This window comes from Ovis canadensis, chromosome 16, assembly GCF_042477335.2.
Source record: "Ovis canadensis isolate MfBH-ARS-UI-01 breed Bighorn chromosome 16, ARS-UI_OviCan_v2, whole genome shotgun sequence".
Taxonomy (NCBI): domain Eukaryota; kingdom Metazoa; phylum Chordata; class Mammalia; order Artiodactyla; family Bovidae; genus Ovis; species Ovis canadensis.
In genome coordinates this window covers 45,904,506-45,930,824 of record NC_091260.1, presented here as the reverse complement: position 1 = coordinate 45,930,824, position 26,319 = coordinate 45,904,506, and the positions used below count along the sequence as shown (strand labels likewise).

The window sequence follows — 26,319 nt, the reverse complement described above, 5'->3', positions numbered from 1 at the left end:
TCTATTTTCAGAGGTTAATGTCTGCTCTGTTGAAGAAGTGAAGTCAGTCGTGTCCGACTCTTTGGGATCCCAAAGGACTGTAGCCTGGCAGGCTCCTCAATCCATTGGATTTTCCAGGCAAGAATACTGGAGTGGGTTGCCATTTCCTTCTCCAGAGGATCTTCCCGACGCAGGGATTGAACCGGGGTCTCCTGCGTTATAGGCAGACTCCTCAACGTCTGAACCACCTGGGATGTCCCACAGGGGAATCCAGCGCTGCTGCTGTGCTCTCCAGCCAGACCCCAGCGGACAGACCTGGCTTTTCATTGGATCAGCGCGGGTACAGAGCCGGCTCTCTATTGGTTTAGAAAGGGGGCGGGAGGGAGGCGTGCCCTGACATCAATGCCGTACTCAAAGTGCTTACTCAGGGCTGTGGAAGAAGTCCGAGAGGAAGAGGGTAACCCAGAACAACCTTTGCGGGCCTGAGCCAGCCCTTTCTCGGAACTGGGGTCCCCTCCCACCAACCAAGAGAGCTCCGCCCAGAGCAGCCCCGCCCGCACCACGGGATCAGGTGACCGCGGGCCGGGGCGGTCACGTGACTGGGCGCGCCCGCCCGTTGTGGCCATGGCGGCCGCAAGCTCTAGTGTGGCGAGGCGAGTGGAGGAACTCGGAGACCTGGCTCAGGCCCACATACAACAACTTAGCGAAGCCGCCGGCGAAGATGGTGAGGGAGCTGAGGAGAGGGAGGCGGGCAGGCGGGCGGTTGTTCGGAGCTGGCTCTCGACGGCCATAGGGGCTGAGGCTGCGGCCTGTAGTCTATGGATTCCAGGCCAGAACTACTGAAGGTGTTGCGCTTCTGGCCCTAGCTGGGCGGTCTCTTGTCTACCTCCAGGAGCTCACATTGCTTTAAGGCAAAGGCGTTTACTTCCAGACCAGGTTTTTCATAACCCGCGAAAACCGCTGAAATCTCAGGCAAATCAGTGCTTCTTGTCTTTAACTGTCTCGGTGGCGACTGGCAAAAGGGCGAAATCCGGATGAAAGTACACAGGAAAGTTTAAATGAGTGGTTAAAGTTGGATGATGGTACGCAAATAAGTAATGATAGTTTTGCATGTCGTAAAGATAGTTTGGCGTGTATAATAGTTCTACTTTTTCATTGCTACGTTGTAAATTTTTGTGTTGTGTTTTGGAGTCTAAACTCAACTGTAAACAGTAGTCTACAGAAGAGATTTACATTGGCATAATTAAAACGATTCTCTCACGTTCATCACCTCACTTGTCACAAGGGCCCTGTCTGTATTGGAATAGCGGTTTTGTTTGTTTGTTTGTTTGTTTTTGAAATATCTAAGCGGTTTCCTTGGACTTCCCTGGTGGCTCAGACAGTAAAGCGTCTGCCTACAATGCGGAAGACCTGGGTTCAATCCCTGGGTCGGGAAGATCCTCTGGAGAAGGAAATGGCAACCCACTCCAGTATTCTTGCCTGGAAAATCCCATGGACAGAGGAGCATGGTAGGCTCCTACAGTCCATGGGGTCGCAAAGAGTCGGACACTACTGAGCGACTTCACTCACTCAAGCGGTTTCCTTAGGAAAGACTGACACAGAATCACCTCGACGTTTGCTCTTTTTCGTTACTTACCAGCTGCCTATAGGTTTCTACATTCTTACCGAGTTTTGCACCTTTACTACACATAGAAAGTTTAAAAAAATTTTTTGTGGGGTGTCTCATTGTCTTCGGAGTCAGAGATAGTAGTGGAACATTTTCCAAAGCGATTGAATAGTTGGTGAATTTATTGAATAGGGTCCATGATAAAATGGCTCTAGTTCCATACAAGATTATTTGCTGGATTTTCTTTTCTTAGGGGTCTGTTCTTAAAAATCCACAAGACTACCCTGAAGTAGTTTCCTTTTTTGGTTTGTGGTAAGTGAATCACATGAATAATTTTAGTTCATGGACGGTAGTAGCTATTCTAGTAGCTATTGTCTGAAAGTGTATCTAAGTTACTTCTAAATAAACTATTCAGTGATTTCCACCCCACTCCAGCTCCATTAGAACCAGTCTGAAGAGATGAAAGTGCTATTCACTTACCAGTAAACCCAAAAGTCATTCGCATTTTCCAGTGGAAGAGTACTTTAATCCAGTCTGGAGTGAGGGCTGAAAAGTAAAGTATATATTCTTGTTCGGAGGCTTTAAAGTTCTGAAATGTACTAGAATTGCAATAATAGTGGTCCACGTTCTGAACTGTTCAGTATTACTAGCAAGATTTTCTTATTTTATGAAGTTTAACTAAAACATAGTTCCATGTATTTGAACTTGTATTTTCCAATACAGCAAAAATAATACACAGTAAAAATGTGTTTTTTAATGATATTTATGTTAGGTTGTAGGATTGATAGTTCCTGTAGTTTTTGAATTTGATCAGATACAGCCAGACACTAGTCCATGTAAGAATACTCTCCTTTGTACTACTGGTCAATTTTGGTTCATTTATTTCTCATTGTACAAGCACAATGTGTTTACTATATGGAAATATACCATTAGAGGGACTTTTTCTGGGGACTATGTTAGAATCTCTTATCTTTGCTTTGTCAGTCACTATTTTGACTGAATGGTTAGGAAGAGTTCTACATTTCATAAAAATTTTCTAAAATGGTGAACCATTATCCCTCCACTTCGCTAATTATGCCATGAATTCATGTGAAATGCTCCTTCATCAATGGTTTGATGAATTCATTGCAGGTCTTTACATTTAAAATAATCCGGCAAATTAAGAAAAAAAATATCAACTCAGTGTTTAAAGAAGCTCCTGAGGGGTGTCATGTTCCAAACCATTTCAGTTCACAGTAGAATCTTTTTTCCTGAGCTGTATGGGTGATACTTCTAGACTGAGATACTTCTAGACTAGATAGGAAAGCAGTGCTGAAGAAGTAGTTTTCAATTTAGGTGAATAGTGGACCTTAAAGCATTCAGAATCTGGTCTAGATACAGGTTCGTCCTTACCAGGGAAAGTTTAAGATTGTTGTATTACTGCCAACAGACGTAACTTAAACTGGTGGTGCTTTTGTTTCAACACTGATCTGCTTACCTACTTGTGTAGGTGCTGAGGCTGGATCAAATGGACCCTCACCAGGTCCTACATTGTCCGTTTACCAGTGAGGGGAAAAGGTTATATATTTCAGGAGAAAGCTACCGAGGGGCAGTCTCAAGGATCTAACTGTCTTGATGTTGGGCTTTTTTTTTCGATGGTGTGTGTGTGTGCTTAGTTGCTCAGTGTCCAACGCTTTGCAGCTGTTTGAACTGTAGCCTGCCAGGCTCCTCTGTCCATGAGGATTCTCCAGGCAAGAATACTGAAATGGGTTGCCATGCCCTCCTCCAGGGGTTCTTCCCAACCCAGGACGCACAAAGGTGGATAGCACCTTGGATGCATATGGACAATTTGTAGGTTAGGGAGGAAAAATTCATAAGAAAAGGTGAAACCATAGAAGCAAAAGGAAAAAGGAGTAAATTAGACACTGTAGAGGGAAAGTGAGGATGAGTTGCTTTTAGAGGGTGTATCAGAAATATTTAGTTTAATTTTGTCCAGGTTTTGATTTCTAGGTTTTTAAGAAATAAACTACTCAGGTATATTGTGTAATTTTACTTACAACAGCTATTTGTATACATAAATATGTAAGTATAATTATAGAGTTATAATTTCATAACTAACAGCACTTACATTTTATGAGGCATTTGGTTTAATCAGTCTTTTTCCTTCACAGAATGTATTTATGAAATTATAAGTTTTTAGTGGAAGTCCTTTCTATAGATTTATGTGTATTATTTGTACTCTTCCAATAAAAGTTTTAAATTTAATGGTTAAACATTTTGAATATGTCAATATCATAAACATTGTGAAAGTACAGGCAGATTGTGCTTAAGAAATGGCAACTGAATCTAGAAAGTTTTAAGTCCAGCTTTTAAGAAAAAATTTCCATGATAAATTTAAGTAGAGTTAGGCATTATGATATACTTAATGTTTTACAAAAGATACTACTATGTTGTATTAATTTTATCATTTTAGATAATGTAGCTTTTTGTTGTTGTTGTTTAAAAGGCACCTGAAACTCAGTGAAGTAATCATATTTTTATCTCTTATAGATCACTTTTTAATTCGCGCCTCTGCAGCTCTAGAAAAATTGAAACTTCAGTGTGGAGAAGACAAAGAATGTTCAACCCCATCAAATCTTCTAGAACTGTACACACAGGTACCGAATCAGATGGTTTCTGACATATTGTGGGGGCAGGTTGCTTACTTAAGAGGGTTGACTCCAAAATTTAGGTTTAATGTTCTTTATTTAAAATGTTTTTGTTCAAAAAACTATGTATAAGGCATATAGACTTGAAACTGTGAGGCAGTTTGCAAAAAAGTAAAGTTTATTGGATGTGTGGATTATAAAGTCAGGGGAAAAATCTTACAGATAACAATATTGCTTCCCTGTATAGATAATTAAGCAAAATACTCATGTGCGCAATTTCCAAGCTCTGAAAGGTTAGAGGGAATGGAGGTTTCTATAAGGCCTCTGGTTATTTTTTTTTTTTCCCCTGAAATTTACCTTTCCTTTGGATTCTTCGCTTGACTACCTGTGCTTTTGTTATGCAAGTCCATAAGAACAGAAAACTGTTCCCCCTTCTTCTTTCCCTTTTCTTTCAAATTCAGACCTCTCTATGGACAAGATCTGTTTTCTAGGTTTTCTCAAACTGCTGAGGCAAGTTCACATTAATAAACATAATTTTGAGGGACTTCCCTGGCGTTGTAGTGGTTAAGACTCTGTTCTTCCATTGCAGAGGGCACAGGCTCCACCCTGATGGAATTCCATCAGGGAACTAAGATCTTGCATTTGTGCAGCACAATAAAAAAGCAAAACCCCCCCAAAAACATAATTTTATTATAGTAGCTATCATTTATATAGCACTTTATAGTTGACAGAGTGCTTCATATGCCCTTACTTGATTGCCAGGGGATAATAAAGATGAAGTTGTAATAGGAAATAACAGTTATAGGAATAAGAGTAAACTTAGTCAAGTTTCCAAAACACACATTCATAGCACTTAGCTGCCTGACATTGCTTTCTGTTAGGAGATACATGGACATAGTTTCTGCTTTCAGATGTGGTTGAATGAGCCTCTGACAAGTACCCACAAACCCCAGAGAGCTATTGCAGCTCGGGAGAAATTTCCTTCACTTGCTTTCTTTCCTTTCAGAAGGTTCCCTGTTTATCTTACTTCTTTCATATAGGAGAGCTGTAAACACTTTTAACTTATTTCTGAGAATAAGGCAAAAGAATTAGAGATATAATTAAAATTCCTCAAACCTTTCTGGAGCTTACTTGTGGTTCTAAATCAACAGGTCCTTTTCCTTAGGATGACGATCTCTCCCTTCCTGGCTTAAGCCTTCTAACACAACAGCACCTGTCACTTAAGTAGTGCTGTGTGCTAGGTCATATTCTAAGTGATTTACATCTGTTAATTCATTTTATCCTCAAGGCCAGGGACTTTAAAAGACAATTTGTCAATGAAGCAACTGAGGCTTTAAAAAAGAAGTAAAATATGACTTGTGTTGGTTGGTTAGATAGAACTAATAGTAGAACTCAGTTTCCTTAGTCTTCATCAAGTAGATTAAACAGAGACAAGGGACTGAGTAGTTTGAAAGAGCTGACTCTTCATTTGGGGAAACAGGTAATCCTTTGAAGATTCAGTGTACAAAACTGGAGGTAGTGACCTTTTCTTGATATGGCAGGCATTTAGAAAATGTTCAGAAAGTAATATATGCAAATAACAAAGAATATAAAAACCTTTTTATAATTATATATTATTAACTTACCTGAATTAAAACATAAATATCCATTTTATTTTTTGAGGAAAGCTGGATTATCTTAAATCAGTATTTAGTTAAATCTTATGAAGTTTACTATAAATTCGTCTTAGATTATATTTATAGATAGGACTAGTGGAGCTTCCCTGATGACTCGGCAGGTAAAGAATCCACCCACAATGCAGGAGATGCAGGTTCGATCCCTGGGAAGATCCCTTGGAGAAGGAAATGACAACCCATTCTAGTGTTATTGCCTGAAAAACCCCATGGACAGAGGAGCCTGGCGGACTACAGTCCATGTGGTCGCAAAGAATATTTGTAAGATTAAACTGTAAGAGTTATTCATTCTAATTCAAATCTTTTATACTTTTTTCTCTCTTACTTCAGGCTATTTTGGACATGACGTATTTTGAGGAGAACAAGCTAGTAGATGAAGATTTTCCTGAAGATTCTTCACAGAAAGTAAAAGAGTTGATCAATTTTCTTTCAGAACCAGAAATTTTGGTTCAAGAAAATAATATGCTTCCAAAAGTAAGTTTTGCACAACTATGAGTTATGGTGGAATGCTGCTAATTCCTGCTGTGCTACCCTTAGGTTCTGTGTTTTTTCCTTCTTAAATGTGTCTTTGTCTCTGTTTTAAATTGACTGAAGGAGGGATATATGAGAGTTGAACGTTTCAGACTAATGTCAAAACTAAAGTATCCATTTTTATAAATATGTTTCAGAACATTTTCTATATTGAAGTTATACACAGTGCATAGTCATTTTCTAAAGATGCACATTTGCTATTTCTACTCCCTTTACTTTTGCAGATGCTATGTTTTCTTGAAGGTTCCTAGTAATCTTAATGACCACCTCTCTGGTTCTTTCACAGTCCACTTCCTCCTAGACATTTGCTGTCTTTCCAGGGATCGTAACATCCCTAAAGGCCTTTCATGCTTCTCTTCATCTCTGAGAAGCCTTGCTCTTTCTCTTTCTAAGCATCTCACCTTTCTCCCATTCTGGAAACATAGGCACTCCCCAAGAATATCTCCTTAATCCTCTGATAGTTTCTATTTTGTCTTTGTTTGACAACTTGTCCACACACTTTTTACTGCTGTCTCTATTTCGATGATTCCCCAGATTTTTGTATCTAGCCCTGACTACTATAAACCCCTGGATCAGCAGGGAAATCCATTCATTCAGGCAAATAATTTCTCATCTTCAACTATCTGCTGGCTGTCTCTATCGAGATATCTTTGTTGCTCTCTGTTTCATCAGGGAATACTGTGTAAATAAATAATCCCAAGTTTTAAATGATTACCACATAATAAAAGTGTGATTCATTTAAAGTATTTTTTGTACAAATCTTTTCATTATTTTAATTTAGTAGTAGTAGAAAATGTTTCGAGTAACATATATATGTTTCTAAAAACTTATTTTTTCCATCAGACTATGGAATACTTACATTTGAAATACATTAGAAGATTTAGTTACTTAAATAGTTGAATATCAATTTTCTAGAAATACTTGTAAATTAGAGTAGTTATTTTAATTTTTATGTAGCAGTAGATGTCTATATTTCTAATTGATTCAAAGTAAGTCATTCCTGTGTAGGTTGCTAAATAAAGGGCAGATTTTATGAAATGAATATTTTTAATTTCTCAGTATTTTGAAATTTAGTTTTTATTTTTACAGACATGAAGTTTCTCTTTTTAACTGAGTCTTTGTTGTATTTCAGCACTGCGATTTGCTTGGAGATGAACTCCTGGAATGTCTCTCCTGGAGGCGAGGAGCCCTACTTTACATGTATTGTCATTCTCTGACCAAAAGGAGAGAATGGCTCACAAGAAAATCTAGCTTACTTAAAAAGGTAAAAAGGCAAATTCCTCATACATATTTGATTGTTGGCATTTAAATGTTTCTAAAATCTGTCTTTAATATAGGATTAAGAACCAAGGAGTCAAAGGGTCTGGGTTTTCATTCCAGGCCTGTACTTATCAGCTCTGTAATCTTAAATTGGAATTACTGTGAAGATTAAATAATGTGGAAAAGAAAAACCATGAAATAACATGTGAAAATCCTTTGTAAACTGGAAAGTTTTACACTTTAAGTCCCAGATTTTTATTCTTTATGATATAAGACAGATAATCTGTATTAATTTCTAAGCATATTTTTTGGCCTGAAGAAAACAAAACTTGGTAGTGAGCCTCTTTCTATTAGCAGATCACTCCTAAAGATTCCACATGACCCTGCTCTTAGAAAATTGTGGCTCTCTGATTTTTCTTGATTTTTCTGAGCAAATTAGTAAATGCAAAGATCCTGTCTTAATATTTGTATCACTGTGGATTCTTCCTATCTTGGGTTGGTTGTACACACAGTTTATGTGGGCCTGCAAATAAGAGGTCACAGTTTCAGATGTAAAAATTTGATTGTAGTATTTCTAAATTATAGTAAGTGTATCCATATTTTTAACAAGTTCTTATTGAACATATCTTGATTATCTTTATTGATTTCTTCCTCCGATGACATTTTTGACAAGTATGTTACTGAATCATGTGTTCTTGGTTAGTGATTTTTTTTTCCTTGTTGTTTAGCCCCTAAGTTGTGTCTGACTCTGTAACCCGTGGAATGTAGCATGTGAGGCTCTTCTGTCCTCCACTATATCCCAGAGTTTGCTCATATTCATGTCTGTTGAGTTGATGATGCTATCTAACCATCTGATTCTCTCCTGTTGCCTTCAGACTTTCCCAGCATCAGGGTCTTTTCTAGTGAGTTGACTCTTCCCATCACGTGGCCAAAGTGTTGGAGCTTCAGCTTCAGCATAAGTCATTCCAGTGAATATTCAGGGTTGATTTCCTTTAGTTTGATCTTGTAGTCCAAGGGACTCTCAGGAGTCTTCACCAGCACCATAGCTCAACAGCATCAATTCTTCGGCCTTCAACTTCCTTTATGGTCCAACTCTCACATTCATACGTGACTTATGGAAAAACTATAGCTTTGACCATATGGGAGCCTTTATCATCAAAGTGATATCTCTGCTTTTTAATATACTGTCTAACTTTACCATAGGTTTCCTTCCAGAAGCAGATGTCTTTTAATTTCATGGCTGCAGTTATTGTCTGCAGTGATTCTGGAGCTCAAGAAAATAAAATCTGTCACTGTTTTCACTTTTTTACATTCTATTTGGCATGAAGTGATGGGACCAGATGCCTTGATTTTGGTATTTTTTTAGTGCTCAGTTTCAGGCCAGCTTTTTCACTCTCTTCTTTCACCTTCATGAAGAGGCTCTTTAGTTCCTCTTTGCTTTCTGCCATTAGAGTGGTATGATCTTCACGTCTGAGGTTGTTGATACTTCTGGCTGTCTTGAGTTCAGCTTGAACTTCATACAGCCTGGCATTTCACATCATGTACATGTACTCTACATATAAGTTAAATAAGCAGGTGACAATAAACAGCCTTGACATCCTCCTTTTCCTATTTTGAAGCCATCAGTTGTTCCATGTAAGGTTCCAACTGTTGCTTCTTGATCTGCATACAGGTTTCTCAGGAGGCAGGTAAGGTGGTCTGATATTCCCATCTCTTTAAGAAATTTCCATAGTTTGTTATGATCCACACAAAGACTTTAGTGTAGTCAATGAAGTAGAAGGAGATGTTTTTCTGGAACTCCTTTGCTTTCTTCGTGATCCAGCAAATTGATGGCACATTAGTCTCTGGTTTCTTTGCCGTTTCTAAACCCAGCTTGTACATCAGAAAATTCTTGGTTCAGGTACTGCTGAAGCCTAGCTTGAAGGATTTTGAGTATAGCCTTGTTATACTAGCGTGTAAGAGTGCAATTTTGCGATTGTTGAAACATTATTTGGCATTGCTGCTCTTTGGGATTGAAATGAATACTGATCTTTGCCAGTCCTGTGGCCACTGCTGAATTTTCCAAATTTGCTGGCATATTGAGGATAGCACTTTCACAGCACCATCTTTAGGATTTGAAATAGCTCAGCTGGAATTCCATCACCTTCACTAGCTTTGTCCATAGTAATGCTTCCTGAGGGCCACTTGACGTCGCACTCCAGGATGTCTGGCTCTAGTGATCACACCATAGTGGTTATCTGGGTCATTAAGACCTTTTTGTATAGTTCTGTATATTCTTGCCACCTCTTTAATCTCTTCTGTTTCTGTTAGGTCCATGCCATTTTTGTCCTTTATCATGCCCATCCTTGCATGAAATGTTTGCTGGATGTCCCTCATTTTTTTGACGATATCTCTAGTCTTTCCCATTCTGTTTTTTCCTCTATTTCTTTGCATTTTTCATTTAAGAAGGCCTTCTTACCTCTCCCTGCTCTTTTTTGGAATTCTGCATTCAGTTTGGTATATCTTTTCCTTTTTCCCTTGCCTTTCACTTTTCTTCTTTTCACAGCAATTTGTAAAGCTTCCTCAGACAATCACTTTGTCTTCTTGCATTTCTTTTTCTCTGGGATGGTGTTGGTCACTGCCTCCTGTATAATGTTATGAACTTCTGTCCATAGGTCTTCAGGCACTCTGTCTACCAGATTTAATCCCTTGAATCTGTTTGTCACCTCCACTGTATAATCATGAGGGATTTGATTAGGTCATGCTTCAATGGTCTAGCGGTTTTCCCTACTTTCTTCAATTTAAGCTTGAATTTTGCAATAAGTAGCTCATGATCTGAGCCACAGTCAGCTCCAGGTCTTATTTTTGCTGACTGTATAGAGCTTCTCCATCCTTACCTGCAAAGAACATAATCAGTTTAATTTTGGTATTGACCATCTGATGATGGTGATGTCCATGTGTAGAGCTGTCTCCCGTGTTGTTGGAAAAGGGTGTTTGCTATGACCAGCATGTTTTCTTGACGGAATTCTGTTAGCTTTTGCCTTGCTTCATTTTCTACTCCAAGGCCAAACTTGCTTGTTATTCTGAGTATCTCTTGACTTCCTACTTTTGCATTCTAGTCCCTTGTGATAGAAAGGACATCTTTTTTTTTTTTTTTTTTTTTGGTGATAATTCTAGAAGTTCTTGTAGGTCATCATAGAACCATTCAATTTCAGCTTCTTTGGCATCAGTGGTTGGAGTGTACACTGGGATTACTATGAATGTTGAATGTTTTGCCTTGGAAGGGAACCAAGATCATTCTGTCATTTTTGAAGTTTACCCAAGTACTGCATTTTGGACTCCCTGAGGGTTATTCCATTGCTTCTAAGGAGTTGCTGCCCACAGTAGTAGATATAATGGTCACCTGAATTAAATCCACCCATTCCTGACCATTTTAGTTCACTGATTCCTAAGATGTTGATGTTCAATCTTGCCACCTCCTGCTTGACTACATCCAATTTACCTTGATTCATGGACCTTACATTCCAAGTTCCAATGCAGCTTTGTTCTTTATAGATTGGACCATACTTTTCATCAGCAGAGACATCCTCTACTGGCATCATTTTTGCTTTGGCCCAGCTGCTTCATTCTTTCTGGGGCTATTAGTAGTTGCTCTGCCCAGTAGCATGTTAGACACCTTTTAACCTTGGGGTCTTATCTTCAAGTGTCATACCTTTTTGCCTTTTTATACTCTTCATAGGGTTCTTAAGTCAAGAATACTGGAGTGGGTTGCCATGTCCTCCTCCAGTAGACCACATTTTGACCCATCCATCTTCATTATGACTCACCTATATTGTATGGCTCTGCACAGCATGGTTCATGAGTTACAAAAGCCCCTTCACCACAACAAGGCTGTGATCCTTGAAGGTTTTTTCCCCCATACCCTTTTACTAATTGGAGGGTTATACTTTAAAATACCCTTTAAAAAATTTCAAGGTAGTGGGTCCTTACAGCATTGTAATGCAATAACCATAAGACATATCTAGTAATAACTATTAGCCAGTAGTCTCCTGAGTAGAAATATTAACATTTGAAGTTTCTATAGCTCTGTATTTAATAACCTGGATTCTTTGTTTTTGACTTTCATTTAGTATCTTGTTGATGGAATCAGTTACTTACTACAGATGCTGAATTTTCGGTGTCCCATCCAGTTAAATGAAGGAGCTTCTTTCCAAGACCTAGACACAGCTAAGTTACTAAGTGAAGGTAATATGATTTCTTTTTTTCAGTTTTCTAAGTGTTTCAGAGCATTTTAAGATTTTAAAATGTTTCTTAGATTTAAATGATTTAAGTAAATTTCAAGGTTTACATTACAGACAAAACAATAATAAAAGGCTTTTTTAAAAATTGGAAGTCTTCTCATGTAATACATAAAATTACTGCTAATCTCTGTTTAATAGCTTAAAGAAATTAATTTATCATGTTGCTTTTACTTTCTTTGCATCCCCACCCAGCCCTGCTCAGGCTCTAGGTTTGGCTTCTTGTAACAGGGACTAGAAGTAACTTCAAAACAAGAAGAAATTTACTGCTTTTTCACTTAAAAAGGGTCCACAACTGGTTATGGTGGCTTCATGGCATCAGATTCCTATCTTTTTCCTGTATCATCTTTTGAAGTAGAGCCCTGCAACTTCAGAGGGATGTGCTTTATAGAATTCATATAAACAGTATTTGCCAGAGTTGTGCAGCAAGCATCCCTGTTGAGGACATTGCTTCCATTTTCAGTGTCTCAAGATGCTGCTGGCGTTCCTTCTGCTTCAGCTATGTTTCAGTCTCTAGGAATGGCAAAAGGAATTTTCTTTCAGCCAGGTCTTTCTTACAGCCTTCTTAGAAGCTTGTTACAATACTGAGAATACTTCTGCCAACATTGCACTGGCCAGAATTTAATCACAGAGCTTCATATAGCTAGAAGGGAATCTGGGATGTATTGCCCTTTACATTATACGTTGCCATCCCTAGTAAAGTCTCTTGACTAAGAAAGAAGGGAAGAGTGCATGTTGGATGGTACCTACTGGTTTCTGTCATAAACATCTGTGCACTTAAAAATGTTTGGAACTGGAAGTAGAACATCATTTAGGTTTTAGACTGAGGTTTGAGAGGGAAGAACCATTTAGTTTTAGTGTCTCTTTTTACAAATGGAAGAACTGAGGTCCTGTAAGCCTGGTAAGGTCACATAGCTGATGAAAGATGTTAGATTATATATGCAAACTTTCTTTTATACTTCATGTGAAATTCTGGGGAATTTTGATGAGAAAAATCAAACATGGGAAGAACAAGAAAACTTATTAGGGAAAATTCTGTGTCTTAATTTTAAAAGTGTGTTTTAATTCTTCTTTGTTAACTGCTGTAGACTTTTCCTTTCTATTAGAAAACATTGCATGGAAAAAAAAAACCACTGTGAATTAAGTGCCATTAACATATATGACTGGCTACTGGTGTCTAAAAGTTTCCTTTCAGTTTATTCAGGCAAATGGCTTGTCCTTAAAAAAAACTTGTTGTGGATATAAAGTGCTCCTTCAGTGAGCATGATGTTTTGACAGACATGGTGTTTTGACAAATGTGTTTTGATTTATTCATGAGACGTATTTATTCCAGGTAACTAGTGAATTGATTAGCTGCATTGAAAATGAACTTTCTAAAATTTCCTCACCTGCATGGATTGATTTAAAAGAAAAAGCAGAGATGGACATTAAAGCTACTTAAAGTCAAAGACAAAGGCAAAATATTTCCCTTATTCTCCCATTTCTAGTCATAAAGTTATATATTTTCATGGCCTGGAATTTTTTTTAATCACTATCCTTGTGATACTGGTCTTCTTTTGGATTATAATTGATTACACTTGCCTCTACCTTCCATTGCCTCTTCAACAGGGGAATCAAAGGCACAGATAGGGTCTCTTTTTTTTTTCCAGGAAACAAGGAAGTAAAATCAGCTCCCTAGCAGTTTTGCCACAGGAGTCAGTCCTCTTGGTGTTGGCTTGCTCCCAACTAAAGCAGTTTGTTCCTCCCTACTTGATTCCTTGAGATGTAGACTAGTAGCCAGGAAGCCTACTTTTCATAGGCTAAATTACTCTTCAGACCCTGGTGGAGTGGTTTTAAGGTTTTTGCTTTTTTTTAAATTTTGTTAGCCAGTATAAAAAACATAATTCGGAATAATAATTTTTTTCCTTTTTTTGGCTGTGCTGTATCTTCGTTGTTGCACAGGCTTTTCTCTAGTTGCTGTGAACAGGGGGCTACTCTCTAGTTGCAATGCACGGGCCTCTCATTAGAACGGTTTTTGTTGTTGTGGAGCAGGGCTCTAGGGCACGGGGGCTTCAGTAATTGGGGGCTGCGGGTTCTAGAGCACAGTCTCAGTAGTTGTGGCTCATAGGCTTTAGTTGCTCTGCGGCATGTGGGATCTTGCCAGATCAGGGATCAAACCTGTCTTTCCTGCGTTGGCAGGTGAATTCTTTGCCACTGAGCCACCAGGGAAGCCCCAGAATAGTTCTTAATGCTAATTAGAGTGGAAAGTTCTTTAAGAATCATCAAAACTTTTTTGGCCAGATCTTAATGATAGTTTGCCTGATTTTTGATAAAACTCAAAACAATGTATGCTTTCAGTGATTTTTATGTCTTTTTAGAAGGTGAGATCATTTTGTCCTTTGACCATTACCTGTATGCCATTAAATTTTTTGCTTTTAGAAATTATCAAGTAATGTATTCAGTAAACCTTTTTATTTCATTTCTGTGTTTCTTTATTCTGTGGGCCCTTATAAAAATAGCCTTGTCACTATAACCCTGGAGTTAAATAGGTTAAAAGACTGTTCAGCTGTGTGCATCCTTGGTTTATGCCCTTTATATGCCACTAACAGCCACCCATCCTGGCAGCCTTTGGCTCATTGCTTAGCCCAGAACTTGAATTTCAGATGTCTTGAAGGAGAAGCTCTGAATTGAGATCACTAATTGCCTGGGTAGCTTATTAAAAAATACTGATGTATTTTTTAATACTGATGATATTCTGTGTATCACCTTAAGGTTCTGATTCAATATCTGGAGTCCAGGAATCTATTTTTATTACTTCCTGTAATTATGATGCAGTCAGATTTAGACATCACTGCTTCTAGAGAATGCCAGTATGGCCACTTTTTTTTTTTTAACATAAAAGTCTCTGCCATCACTCTTCATGGATTATTCATCCTCTCCCTCCCTTCATCCCCCACTCTCACATACATGTTCACTGAGCATATGAACAGTAAATAGTGAAGTATTTTATTGAAAACCATGCTGAACTTAGCAGAAAAATCAAAATTTATAGCACCAAAAACAGTATAACTAGAGAGTAATCGATTCCTTGAGAGAGTAGGGAGGGAGGAATAGTATTTTTTATGTTGTTCATCTCTTTCCTTGGTATTTTGAAACAATAGTTTAGCATAGTTTATGGACCAGCAGCCTCACCGTAGATTCTAAGTCTTTGTTAAAAATGCAGATTCATAGATGCAATCCCATACCTGAATCTGCAAGTTTTGGAGGTGGGAATCCAGCAACCAGCATTTCAGCATGTTCTCCAGGTGATTCTAGTGAATTTTCAGAAACATTTTTTAGTATATAGCTGTTCTTTTGCTCCTCAGAGACACCTTCCTATGCGATATCTGTGTACCTTTCTTAGCTGTCACTCCTTGTTAGTATAAAGGATGAGGCTAGCTTAGAGTTGCATGTAAACTGGCTGCCAGATCTCCCTTAAGTAAACACTTATCTTCCCCATGTGGCCTCACTTTGTGGGTCTTAGTTCAGCTCTCCTTCTAAAGGTCTAGTCTACTTAAAAGTTTAACCTTTCATTCAGTTTTGCTCCTATCTCCTTACTTTACCAGTCTTTTTAGGAATAATTAGGGTGTAAGATCACAAAAATGAGAAAGGATACGCATTCGATGAAATGCCCTATCTAATATGAAATATAATTCTGGAGTGAAAATTATTAATTAGGGTTGGGGGAAACCCCACCAACTATTCCTTAAAAAAAACTGCATGAAATTAAGGAGAGCATGTGGAATCTTGATTTTTGCAAACTGGGGCCTAAAGAGCTTTGAGGAGTTACACAAAGTTAGTGATTTTTATCCAGATCCTCTCAGATTCTAGGTCTGTTTCTTTTTACATTCTGAATAATATCTAATGCTATTCTAGCTTTTTCTCTGAAGATTTTGATCTTTTAACTATGAAGAAATGAAGTGAAAAAGAAATGATTATGGGTAATATGTACAAAATAATAAGTACAAGGCATATTACCCATAATCTTTTCTTTTCACTTCATTTCTTCATAGTTAAAGAGAAAAAAATCTCAGAACAAAAGCTCGTTAAAATTCCATGAAATAATTAGGGCATGTGGAATCCTGAGTTTTGCAAACTGAGGTTTAAAGAGCTTTGGTGAGTTGTACAAAGTTGATCATTTATCCCCAAATCTTTACTATTTTAGGGTTTTTTAAAAAATATATCAAATTAATAAACTCTGTGTCATAAATGTTTAATCATATAATTGCCTTTTTCTGCAATCATGCTTTCAATTTTTGATGGAAATCCTGCAGTGTATTCCTTTTTCCTGAGAAGATGAAGCATCTTGGATACAATATAACACCTTCAGTTATTTCAAATTATATGGCCTCTAAGGGACATGATTATGCAGGATTGTATTATAGAAATATAGGAACTGTATTACTGATCCTTGAATATACCCCCTAAATAAAAGTTCTGTTCATGAATGGGACTGGGGGAATCTCGGAGTAGTATGTGGAATATGGAATGCATATTTCTGGGAGAGGTTCCATTAATTTAGATTTTCAAATAGATCCTAAAGATGATCCCAGAAAGGTGAATACACGAACCTAAATGATTCTTTAAAAATAATTTTTGGGGAGGGTGGGATTTGGCTTCTTTTATAAAGTAGAGATGGAAGTATCAATGAAATGAGGATTATATTAAGTGATACTTGGTTTTTCTAAGTATAACTGTTAAATGAGAAGGGAAAATGCCAAATGATATAAAAGGATTTTATTAGAGTCTTAATCATGAGGGTTTCTTTTAAAGTTTTTAAATTCTAATCTCTCAACTTAAATGACTTTTCTAGGAATATTTAGTGACATTCATTTGCTGGCTATGATGTACAGTGGAGAAATGTGTTACTGGGGATTGAAGCATTGTGCAGATCAACAGCCGGAAAATCATGAAATGGATACTGGCGTTTCTGGAGCAAGCTACGCCGCACACAAAGAACCTTTGGATTTTCGAGAAGTAGGAGAGAAAATTTTGAAAAAGTATGTATTTGTATGCGAAGGACCCCTGAAAGAACAAGAATGGAATACAACAAATGCAAAACAAATTTTAAACTTCTTTCAGCATCACACTAACTAGTAAGTTCTTCTAGTCCTTTTCAAACAGAAAAACAAAAAGACTCAGGAAATGAAAATTCCAGAAAAGAAGACATAATGATACTGAATTTGTGAACATTACACTACATAAAGATAGCCAGCATGGTTACCCCTTTTTAAATGCCATTACGTCTTCACTGTATATTCTTAAACCTGTGAAGGAATGATTCTTTAATTTCTGAAATGGCATTTATATTATTCTAACTCAGCCTGAACTACAGATATCCTATGACTAATATTAAGAAGGAATCCAATCTATCTCTATAAAGATTTTTTCTGTTATTAATACTTCAGATTTTTTTTTATTGTGGTACAATATACATAACATAAAACTGAACATTTTAACTGTTTTTACATTTTTTTTTAGTCTCCCTCTCGAAGTTTGCTACACTTTAGAGATTAAAATCAGGTCACCTCTTTGCTTTGGATATATGCTATGGGTGTATTTAAAAATTGGCAAAATGAAAAACTGTGACTTGTATCCATGTACCATTTTCAGAGTAAGATAAATAATTAAAGACTCCACAGAAGAATTTTTGTTTCACTACATAGTACTAATGGCATTTAAAATTTTTAGTGTTAGGCATTTTATAAAAATTTTAAAATGATTTTTCTTCTTTAGTTTAAAAGAATATGCATGGTTTATTAACCGAATAATGAAGATAAAACCATTAGGTTAGCCTGCCATTAGTCATGTGTCTTAGGGCACATCTTTTCATACATTCTGAAATTTTAATATTTTCTGTCTTTGATTGTAGGGGTGTTAAAGGCCAGCCTGGTATCTCACTGACAGTCTTTCTGTCTACCTCAGTTCCTGTTGTCATCTAGGGATGACCTGTCTGATACCTTGCCGGTATCCTCAGTCTCTGGGCCATTGACTTCATCACATTCCAGGAACTTGACTCCCATGGCCACTCCATGAATATCACCATCCTCTGTTTCTGAAATCTTCAATTTCAGTAACTAATGACGTTTTCATCTTTCCAACTTTTTACTTCCTCATTTTTGTTGATTTTTCTCCCTCTCTTACTTCTTTCTTATCTCTTTTGCTTCTTCAGAGCCTCCTCTTACTACTACTTTTCTCCTCACCATCAGCCCCTTTCAGAGTGTTCTTCCTTCCCTGTCCAGCCTTGGTTTTCTGGGACACCACATGAAGAGCTTTCCACAGTCCCTTCAGATCCCATCTTCCTCTTGTCCTTCAGCCTAATCATTCTTCAACCCTTCTCTCCATATTGAATTAATCCTATCATTTTCTGGGATACTGAATTCCATGTGAAGTTCCTGCAGCCCTTCAAAGTGGAGTCACTCTAGGTATCTCACCTTCAAGTTTAGAAGAGCCCTCAGCATAAGTCATTAATTTGTCCCTTTCCCATTGTGGCTCACACACACCTCTGACTTGCCTCATCATTTTTCTCTGGCCATATGTCTCCTCCCCTAGCACATGGCTCTTAGTCTTATTTTAACAGGAAATAGAGACTATGAGGAGGTCAGTCTCTGTTTCCCCGCTTTGCCCTACTCATTTTCCCACTTTTTCGAGGAAAAGAGGTCTCCACCTCTTTTCCTCTCCACCGGTTTCCCCACCTTTTCTTTCTGCCGACTTCCTCCTTTTTCCCAGGGCTTCTCTTTTTTCCTGTCTGTACCCTGTGGGTATTACTATTTCCCAAAGTACTATCCTTTTTCTCTTTTTCCTCCTCCTCCCCTATTTACTTCCTACCTTTCTCCTTTTTTTTCTTTTTTACTTACTCTAAATACAGTTGACCCTTGAACAATGCAAGTTTGAACTTTGAACTACATGGGACTGCCTATAAATTTTTTTTTCAATAGTTAATACTATACTTCTACACAACCAGCAGTTGGTCATATCCTCAGATATGGAGGAGTTACAGTATGGATGGCTGACTATAAGTTATATTCTGATTTTTTACTGCCAGGAGGATTCATCCCTAATCCCCTCATTGTTCAAGGATCAACTATACCTCTATGTGATGTTATTCATAACCATGGCTTTACCACCTGTAATGTTAGGCTGACTCCCAAACCTGTACTTTGAATCCCAACTTCTGCTCTCTAAACCTTCTTTCTAATTGCCTATTAAATATCTTCACTTAGACATCCCACAGTAATTTTAAATTTAACATGCTCACACACAACTAATCTTCATCTTTCATCTAAAATCCTTTCCAGTTGATGTTTTCTTTTGATCTTCCACAAAGCAAGGCAACACAGAATGCTGTAATCTGCTTTCTTCTGCCTACCTTGCCAGTCTCATCTCTGCAGCTCTTCTTGTGTGATCATATTCTAGTACAGTGTTCCTTAGGCTCCTTTTTGATAAATGTTCTGATAGAACCTCTTGGGACAAGTGGAGACTTTCTCCCTATCTCTATCTCTTGTTTATCCTCACACAGCTAAAAAGATTTTTATTTAATTCAGTCTTTAACAGGTTTTGCTATGAAAATGCCTTTATGCTTTCTAAGCATGAAGATTTAAATCACAGACTACCCATCCTCTCTCCACCCCTTTTGGAGCATCATGATCAGTCACAAGTGTACCAGTTCCTTTCCCAATGTGCTGTGTGGTTTTTTTTTTTCCTTTGTTATTATCGTTACTTCTAACTGGGATGCGTTGCCCTTCTTTGTGGCTAAGGGAATATTTTTCCTTTAGGACTCGGCCCCAGTGATACTGTGTCTGTAAGGCTTTTTTCAGCCCTTTTCAGTCAAAGTTACAAGTTTCTTTGTTTCTGCTCCCTGAATCTTCCCTTCCTGAATCTTTCCCTCCCATGTTATCACACTGATTATATGGCTTTATAGTCATTTTTCTTAAGAGTTGACAAATTCCATGTTTTGAAAATTTATTTTTATGCATAGTGCTTAATGAATGGTAGGCCCTTAGTTACACTGTTTGAATTAATAAGAGACATAATTCTTAAGTGCTGAACTCTGCCACAAAAGGGTTTCTGATATGTGATTCCAAACTGCCATGCCTTCTTGTACCAGTGGTTGGCAAGGCCAAGAAGGAATTATTCCTCAGAGGAGTAAAGTATTGTTTAGACTTAGAACCAGAGGGAAAAAGAGAACTTTGTCTTCAGAAGCTAGAGACTCAAGTTTGTCTTCATGACCCTTGTGAAACAGCCCTTTTGGGTCTCTCACTGGTTGGTATACTAATGAGGGTACTGTTGTGGTGCTTCTTGTACAACTTTTTCATCCCCCACACAATTGGAGAATAATTTGTAGATCATAACAGTTACAGTGCTTTTTACTGTGATATATCACGAAGCAATGAACAGTACATTTTTATATGTTAAAGCCTGCCAAGTGAATTCTGTTTCATTTAGAATGGATTAACTTCAAAATACCAAATACTCCACATAAGGAAGGTACTATAATTCACTGATCAAAGTATTACAATTTACTTATCAACATGTGCCTACTACATGCTAAGTTTTATCCTTAAGTACTGAGAATATAGCTTTGTAAAACATCAGAGTTTATATTCTAGTGGAAGAAGTTAATGCATTTTAAGAAGTAAAAATATAGTGTGGTGAGTAATGAGTGCTATGAATAATTAAGCAGGGTATGGGGTTAGTGTGACTCTTAAGAAAGGTGCTGTTTTATTTAGGGTGGTTGGGAAGACACCTCCAAGCACCTGTCTACTTCATCATTTGTCTGCCCTCTGTTTAAACACCATCAAATGCGCCATTTCACATTCAGTGTATTCATAAAATTTCTCTTTGAAAGCTTTGATGCTGGATTAAAGAATGAATCACTTCCTAAGGACTTTTCATTTTGATCACATTTAAAGGGTTTGTCTCCAATGTGGGCCTTACTGTTGGGTAAGTGATAACCTAAAGGCCTTGTAGAATTTATTACACTTGGAGTTCCTCTCCATTTTGAACTCCTTGATGGGTTACTAAAACTTTAACTCTGTTTAAGGAATTTTCATAATCCTTAAATTTGCATGGTTCTCTTCCAGGATGAATTTTCCCATGTTGACTAGGCTTTGAGACTTAGTTAAAGGCTTGTCTGCTTTGCTGCATTTGTAGGGTTTCTGGCTACTGTGAATTGGCTTGACGCCGATTAAAGTGCACATCATGACAGAGGCTTTCTCTTATTTCTTCGTGTTCAGTAGGATGAGGTGAGAGTCATGGCTAAAACCCCACAATAAAATTTCCCTTCTTGCCTTGTGAAGGCAAGTAAGTTCCAACTGTAAGCTCCACTGGAAATTCTGTAATACATGGGGGTATGGTCTCTAAAGGCTTTCTCAGATTCTTTTTAATGCCATTTTTTAAAAACTCACAGCTGGCTGATAGGCTAGTTGTAGATCGCTTGTCACTTTTTTTCTCCACCTTCCAGGGCTCCTTTTCTGGCTCCCATAAGGATATCCCTTCTGCACAGAGTACAGGATTCCGTAGTTCTCTAGCATCGCTTTCTTATATTCTTTTTTTTTAACACAGTATGAGCTGTCATGTTGTGAAAGTATTACATTAACATGCGTCTAACGCATCCATAGTCAAAGTGCGCATCACGCATTTGTGCTGCTGTCCTGTACTGTTGTTTGTTTGTTTTCCTACTTCTAGTGAATATTTCCAAGTAAAGTGTTTTGGAGCATATAACATTTTTTAAAAAAAATAAAACCATAATCCCATATTTGTTTTTTGTTTGTTCTTTGTTTTCTTTTATATCGGGGTATTGTATTGGAATGAAAACTTTGATCATCTTAATTTAGTGTTTGTAACCAAGCACAACCTTATGAGGCCTTTATGAGACAGATTGCCGCCTCCACCCACTATGTCCTCTACCTGCCTCTTCATAGAAGAACTTCAGCTTCCAAGGCCTTCCCCAAGTTCAAAATATAAATTTAATCAGAGAACTGAGAAAATGCAGAAACAGTCAAACAAGACAAAATAATGATTGAGCCATTAAACAAAGTCAAGGACCTTTAGTTCCTCCTCAAGGGTTATAGATAATGTTATAAACCATATGCTTTGGGCTGTTTTGCAAATACTCAAACTCACACCACATGGAAGAAGATAAATTGTAGGCTGACCACAGGGACATAGGTCCCATACTGATATGAACCAGAAGGATGTTGCTGTTGACTGCCACCAACCAATCAGAAGAATGTCCACAGGCTGATCAGGTACCTTGCAACTCTCTCCCTTTACTCCGTCTTTAAAAAACTGTATCTGAAAGCCATCAGCGAATCTGGGAATCTTCTTTTGAACACTAACGGTGCATGCTTCTTGTTTTGTGTCTGCAATAAATGCTACACTGTCCTTCACGATCTGAGTGTCAATAGATTGGCTTTAATGCATATAGGCAATGGACTCAAGTTTGGTTTGATAATGTATTGACAGTATTATTCTGATATTCAGATTATCCTGATAACCTTCAGACAGAGTAGTTTAGTGGTTAGGAATATGGGTTCTAGAGCCAGAGGCTTGATTAAACCCCAGCTCTCTTGTTTCCTAGCTTTGTGACACCATATAAATTTAACCTTTTTGTGCCTTAGCATTCTGTTGTTTAACACAGGAATAATAATCATACCTACTTCACAGGTTGGAAGAATAAAACGAGTTAATATTCGAAGTGCTTATTCAATAAGGCAGAAGTAGATGTTTTTCTGGAACTCTCTTGCTTTTTCAATGATCTAATGGATACTGACAATTTGATCTCTGGCTGCTCTGACTTTTCTGAATCCAGCTTGAACATCTGGAAGTTCATGATTCATGTACTGTTCAAACCTGGCTTGGAGAATTTTGAGCATTACTTGGCAGTGTGTGAGATGGATGCAATTGTGCCATAGTTTGAACATTCTTTGGCATTGCCTTTCTTTGGGATTGGAATGAAAACTGACCTTTTTCAGTCCTGTGGCCACTGCTGAGTTTTCCAAATTTGCTGGCATATTGAGTGCAGCACTTTCACAGCATCATCTTTCAGGATTTGAAATAGCTCAACTGGAATTCCATCACCTCCACTAGCTTTGTTCCTGGTGATGCTTTGTAAGGCCCACTTGACTTTGCATTCCAGGATGTCTAGCGCTACATGAGTGATCACATCATCGTGGTTATCTGGGTCATGGAGATCTTTTTTGTATCGTTCTTCTGTGTAATCATGCCACCTCTTCTTAATATCTTCTGCTTCTGTTAGGTCCATACCATTTCTGTCCTTTATTGTGCCCATCTTTGCATGAAATGTTCCCTTGGTATCTCTTAATTTTCTTGAAGAGATCTCTAATCTTTTTCCATTCTGTTGTTTTCCTCTTATTTCTTTGCATTGATCACTGAGGAAGGCTTTATTTTCTCTCCATGCTAATTCTTTGGAACTCTGCATTCAAATAGGTATATCTTTCGTTTTCTCCTTTGCCTTTAGCTTCTCTTCTTTGCTCATCTGTTTGTAAGGCCTCCTCAGATAACCATTTTGCCTTTTTTGGATTTCTTTTTCTTGGAGATGGTCTTGATCACTGCCTCCTTTCAGTGTAACGAACCTTTGTCCAAGTTCTTCAGGCACTCTGTCAGGTCTAATTCCTTGAATTTATTTGTCACTTCCACTGTATAACCTGAAGGGATTTGATTTAGGTCATAAACGGATGGTCTAGTGGTTCTACCTATCTTCAATTTAAGTCTGAATTTGACAATAAGGAGTTCATGATCTGAGCCACAGTCAGCTCCTGGTCTTGTTTTTGCTGACTGTATAGATCTTCTCCATCTTTGGTTGCAAAGAATATAATCAATCTGATTCCGATATTAACCACCTGGTGATGTCCATATGTAGTCTTCTCTTGTGTTGTTTGGAAGAGGGGGTTTGCTATGACCAGTGCATTCTCTTGGCAAAACTCTGTTAACCTTTGACTTGCTTCATTTTGTTTTCAAAGGCCAAATTTGCCGGTTACTCCAGGTATCTCTTGACTTCCTACTTTTGCATTCCAGTCCCCTATAATGAAAAGAACATCTTTTTGGGGTGTTAGTTCTAGAAGGTTATGTAGGTCTTCATAAAACTGTTCAACTTCAGCTTCTTTGGCATTACCTGTTAGGGCATAGACTTAGATTACTGTGATATTGAATGGTGTGCCTTGGAAACAAACAAAAGATCATTCTGTCATTTTTTAGACTGCATCCAAGAATTGCATTTTGGACTCTTATCGACTATGTGGGCTACTCCATTTCTTCTAAGAGATTCTTGCCCACCATAGTAGATAAAATGGTCATCTGAGTTAAATTCACCCAATGCAGTCCATTTTAGTTCAGTGATTCCTAAAATGTCAATCAATGTTCATTCTTGTCATCTCCTATTTGACTGCTTCCAAATTACCTTGATTCACCTTACCTGCCTCCTGAGAAATCTGTATGGAACAGTTAGAACTGGATACGTAACAACAGACTGGTTCCAAATCAGGAAAGGAGTATGTCAAGTCTGTTTATTATCACCCTGTTTATTTAACTTATATGCAGAATACGTCATGCAAAACGCCAGGCTGGATGAAGTACAAGCTGGAATCAAAATTGCCAGGAGAAATACTAATAACCTCAAATATGCAGATGACATCACCCTTATAGAAAGCAAAGAACTAAAGAGTCTTGATAAAAGTGAAAGGAGAGTGAAAAAGATGGCTTGAAACTAAACATTCAGAAAACAAAGATCATGGCATCTGGCCCCATCACTTCATGGCAAATAGATGGGGGAACAATGGAAACAGTGAGAGACTATATTTTGGTGCTCCAAAATCACTGCAGATGATGACTGCAGCCATGAAATTAAAAGACGCTTGCTGCTTGGAAGAAAAGGTTATGACCCACCTAGACAGCATATTAAAAAGCAGTGACACTTTGTGAACAAAGGTCTGTCTAGTCAAAGCTGTTGTTTTTCCACTAGTCATGTATGGGTGTGAGAGTGGACTATAAAGAAAGCTGAGCGCCAAAGAATTGATGCTTTTGAACTGTGGTGTTGGAGAAGACTCTTGAGTCCCTTGGACTGCAAGGAGATCCAACCAGTGCATTCCGAAGGAGATCCATCCTGAATACACATTGGAAGGACTGATGCTGAAGGTGAAACTCCAGTCCTTTGGCCACCTGATGCAAAGAACTCACTGATTTGAACAGACCCTGATACTGGAAAAGATTGGGGGCAGGAGGAGAAGGGGACAATAAAGGATGAGATGTGGTTAGATGGCATCATGGACTCAAAGGATGTAAGTGTGAGCAAGCTCTTGGAGTTGGTTCTGGACAGGGAAGCCTGGTGTGCTATATAGTCCCTAGGGTTGCATAGTCAGACATGACTGAGCAACTGAAGTAACTATCTGCCTTACTCATCAACCAGAATAACTTACTCCCCCTTCTTTTGGCCTCGTCCCTTTTGGAATATTAGTTCCCAGGGATTGAAATTAGGCTTTTGGCAATGAGCACGGAATCCTAACCACTGGGCTGGCTGGGAATTCCCAAATGGCTGATTCTTGTTCTGGCTAGTGAGCACTCACTAACGTTTGCTTAGTTCAAGTAATGCTGGCATTCCAAGTGGGAAGCAGCTTTCAGAGAGGAAATCGCTGACTGTATAGGCATCTTAAATGTTTACAGTTAGTATGGCTGGAAGAAAATCTACAATTTTCAGAAGTTTTTCAGCCCCTTCCTCCAAATGTGTATATACCTGCTATAATATACCAACTTCCACAGTTAACATTCAGCTTCATTTACTGGGCTTCTGGTCTCACACTTAACTTTTGGTCTCACATTTAACTCACAAGTCAGATGCGTTTAATAAATATTAGTCATCTAAATATTATGCATACCCTGTTTAAAAATAGATTAAACCGTGGTAAATGCACATGACTGAGTAGCATGTAGCTTTATAAAGCAAAGAGGAATATTTCTTTAAAATGCTATGGAGTGGTATTATTAAGTGGAAAGGTGGGAAAGGTATACAGTACTATTTAAGAAAGAGGATAAATGTGTTTGTATAACCTTGTTTGTTTATATTTTAAAAAACTTTTAAAAATGGTTATCTATGGTGAAAGGAGGAGATGGGGGAGCAGAATCAGATGTAGGGGATCAGGATGTAAACTAGACTTCTCCGAATATATGGTGAATTTTGTCCATTGGCTTGGGAATCACATACTACATTTTTGCAGTTTTTAAAAAATAACATCAAAAATTAAAACTCCTAAAAATCTGAAACAAAATGAAGCAAATTAACTGTAATTGTGTAGCAAGTTGGTGGCTTCAATATACAGGAATGTTTCAGTTAC

At 37.9% G+C, this 26,319-nt stretch overlaps 1 protein-coding gene across 3 annotated transcripts; it reads left to right on the top strand.

Moving 5' to 3' along the window:
• Positions 1-374: 374 nt before the first annotated feature.
• Positions 375-26,319, top strand: RIMOC1 (RAB7A interacting MON1-CCZ1 complex subunit 1). 3 transcript variants are annotated; one of them, XM_069556447.1, is made up of 7 exons: positions 375-703; positions 4,115-4,221; positions 6,216-6,359; positions 7,549-7,680; positions 11,786-11,900; positions 16,785-17,067; positions 24,533-26,319. In XM_069556447.1, coding segments are annotated over exons 1-7 (882 nt in total). In that variant the 5' UTR covers positions 375-603; the 3' UTR covers positions 24,534-26,319. The 3 variants fall into 3 exon arrangements, with proteins under 3 accessions (XP_069412548.1, XP_069412547.1, XP_069412546.1); XM_069556446.1 differs by lacking the exon at positions 24,533-26,319 and adding an exon at positions 17,844-21,728; XM_069556445.1 differs by lacking the exon at positions 24,533-26,319 and having other exon boundaries at positions 16,785-17,618.

Coding starts and splice junctions, on each gene's coding strand:
- RIMOC1 (XM_069556447.1), top strand. CDS start 604: ATGGCGGCCGCAAGCTCTAGTGTGGCGAGGCGAGTGGAGGAACTCGGA. Junction 6,360..7,548: donor AAAATAATATGCTTCCAAAA/GTAAGTTTTGCA, acceptor GTTGTATTTCAG/CACTGCGATTTGCTTGGAGA. Junction 11,901..16,784: donor AGCTAAGTTACTAAGTGAAG/GTAATATGATTT, acceptor TGACTTTTCTAG/GAATATTTAGTGACATTCAT.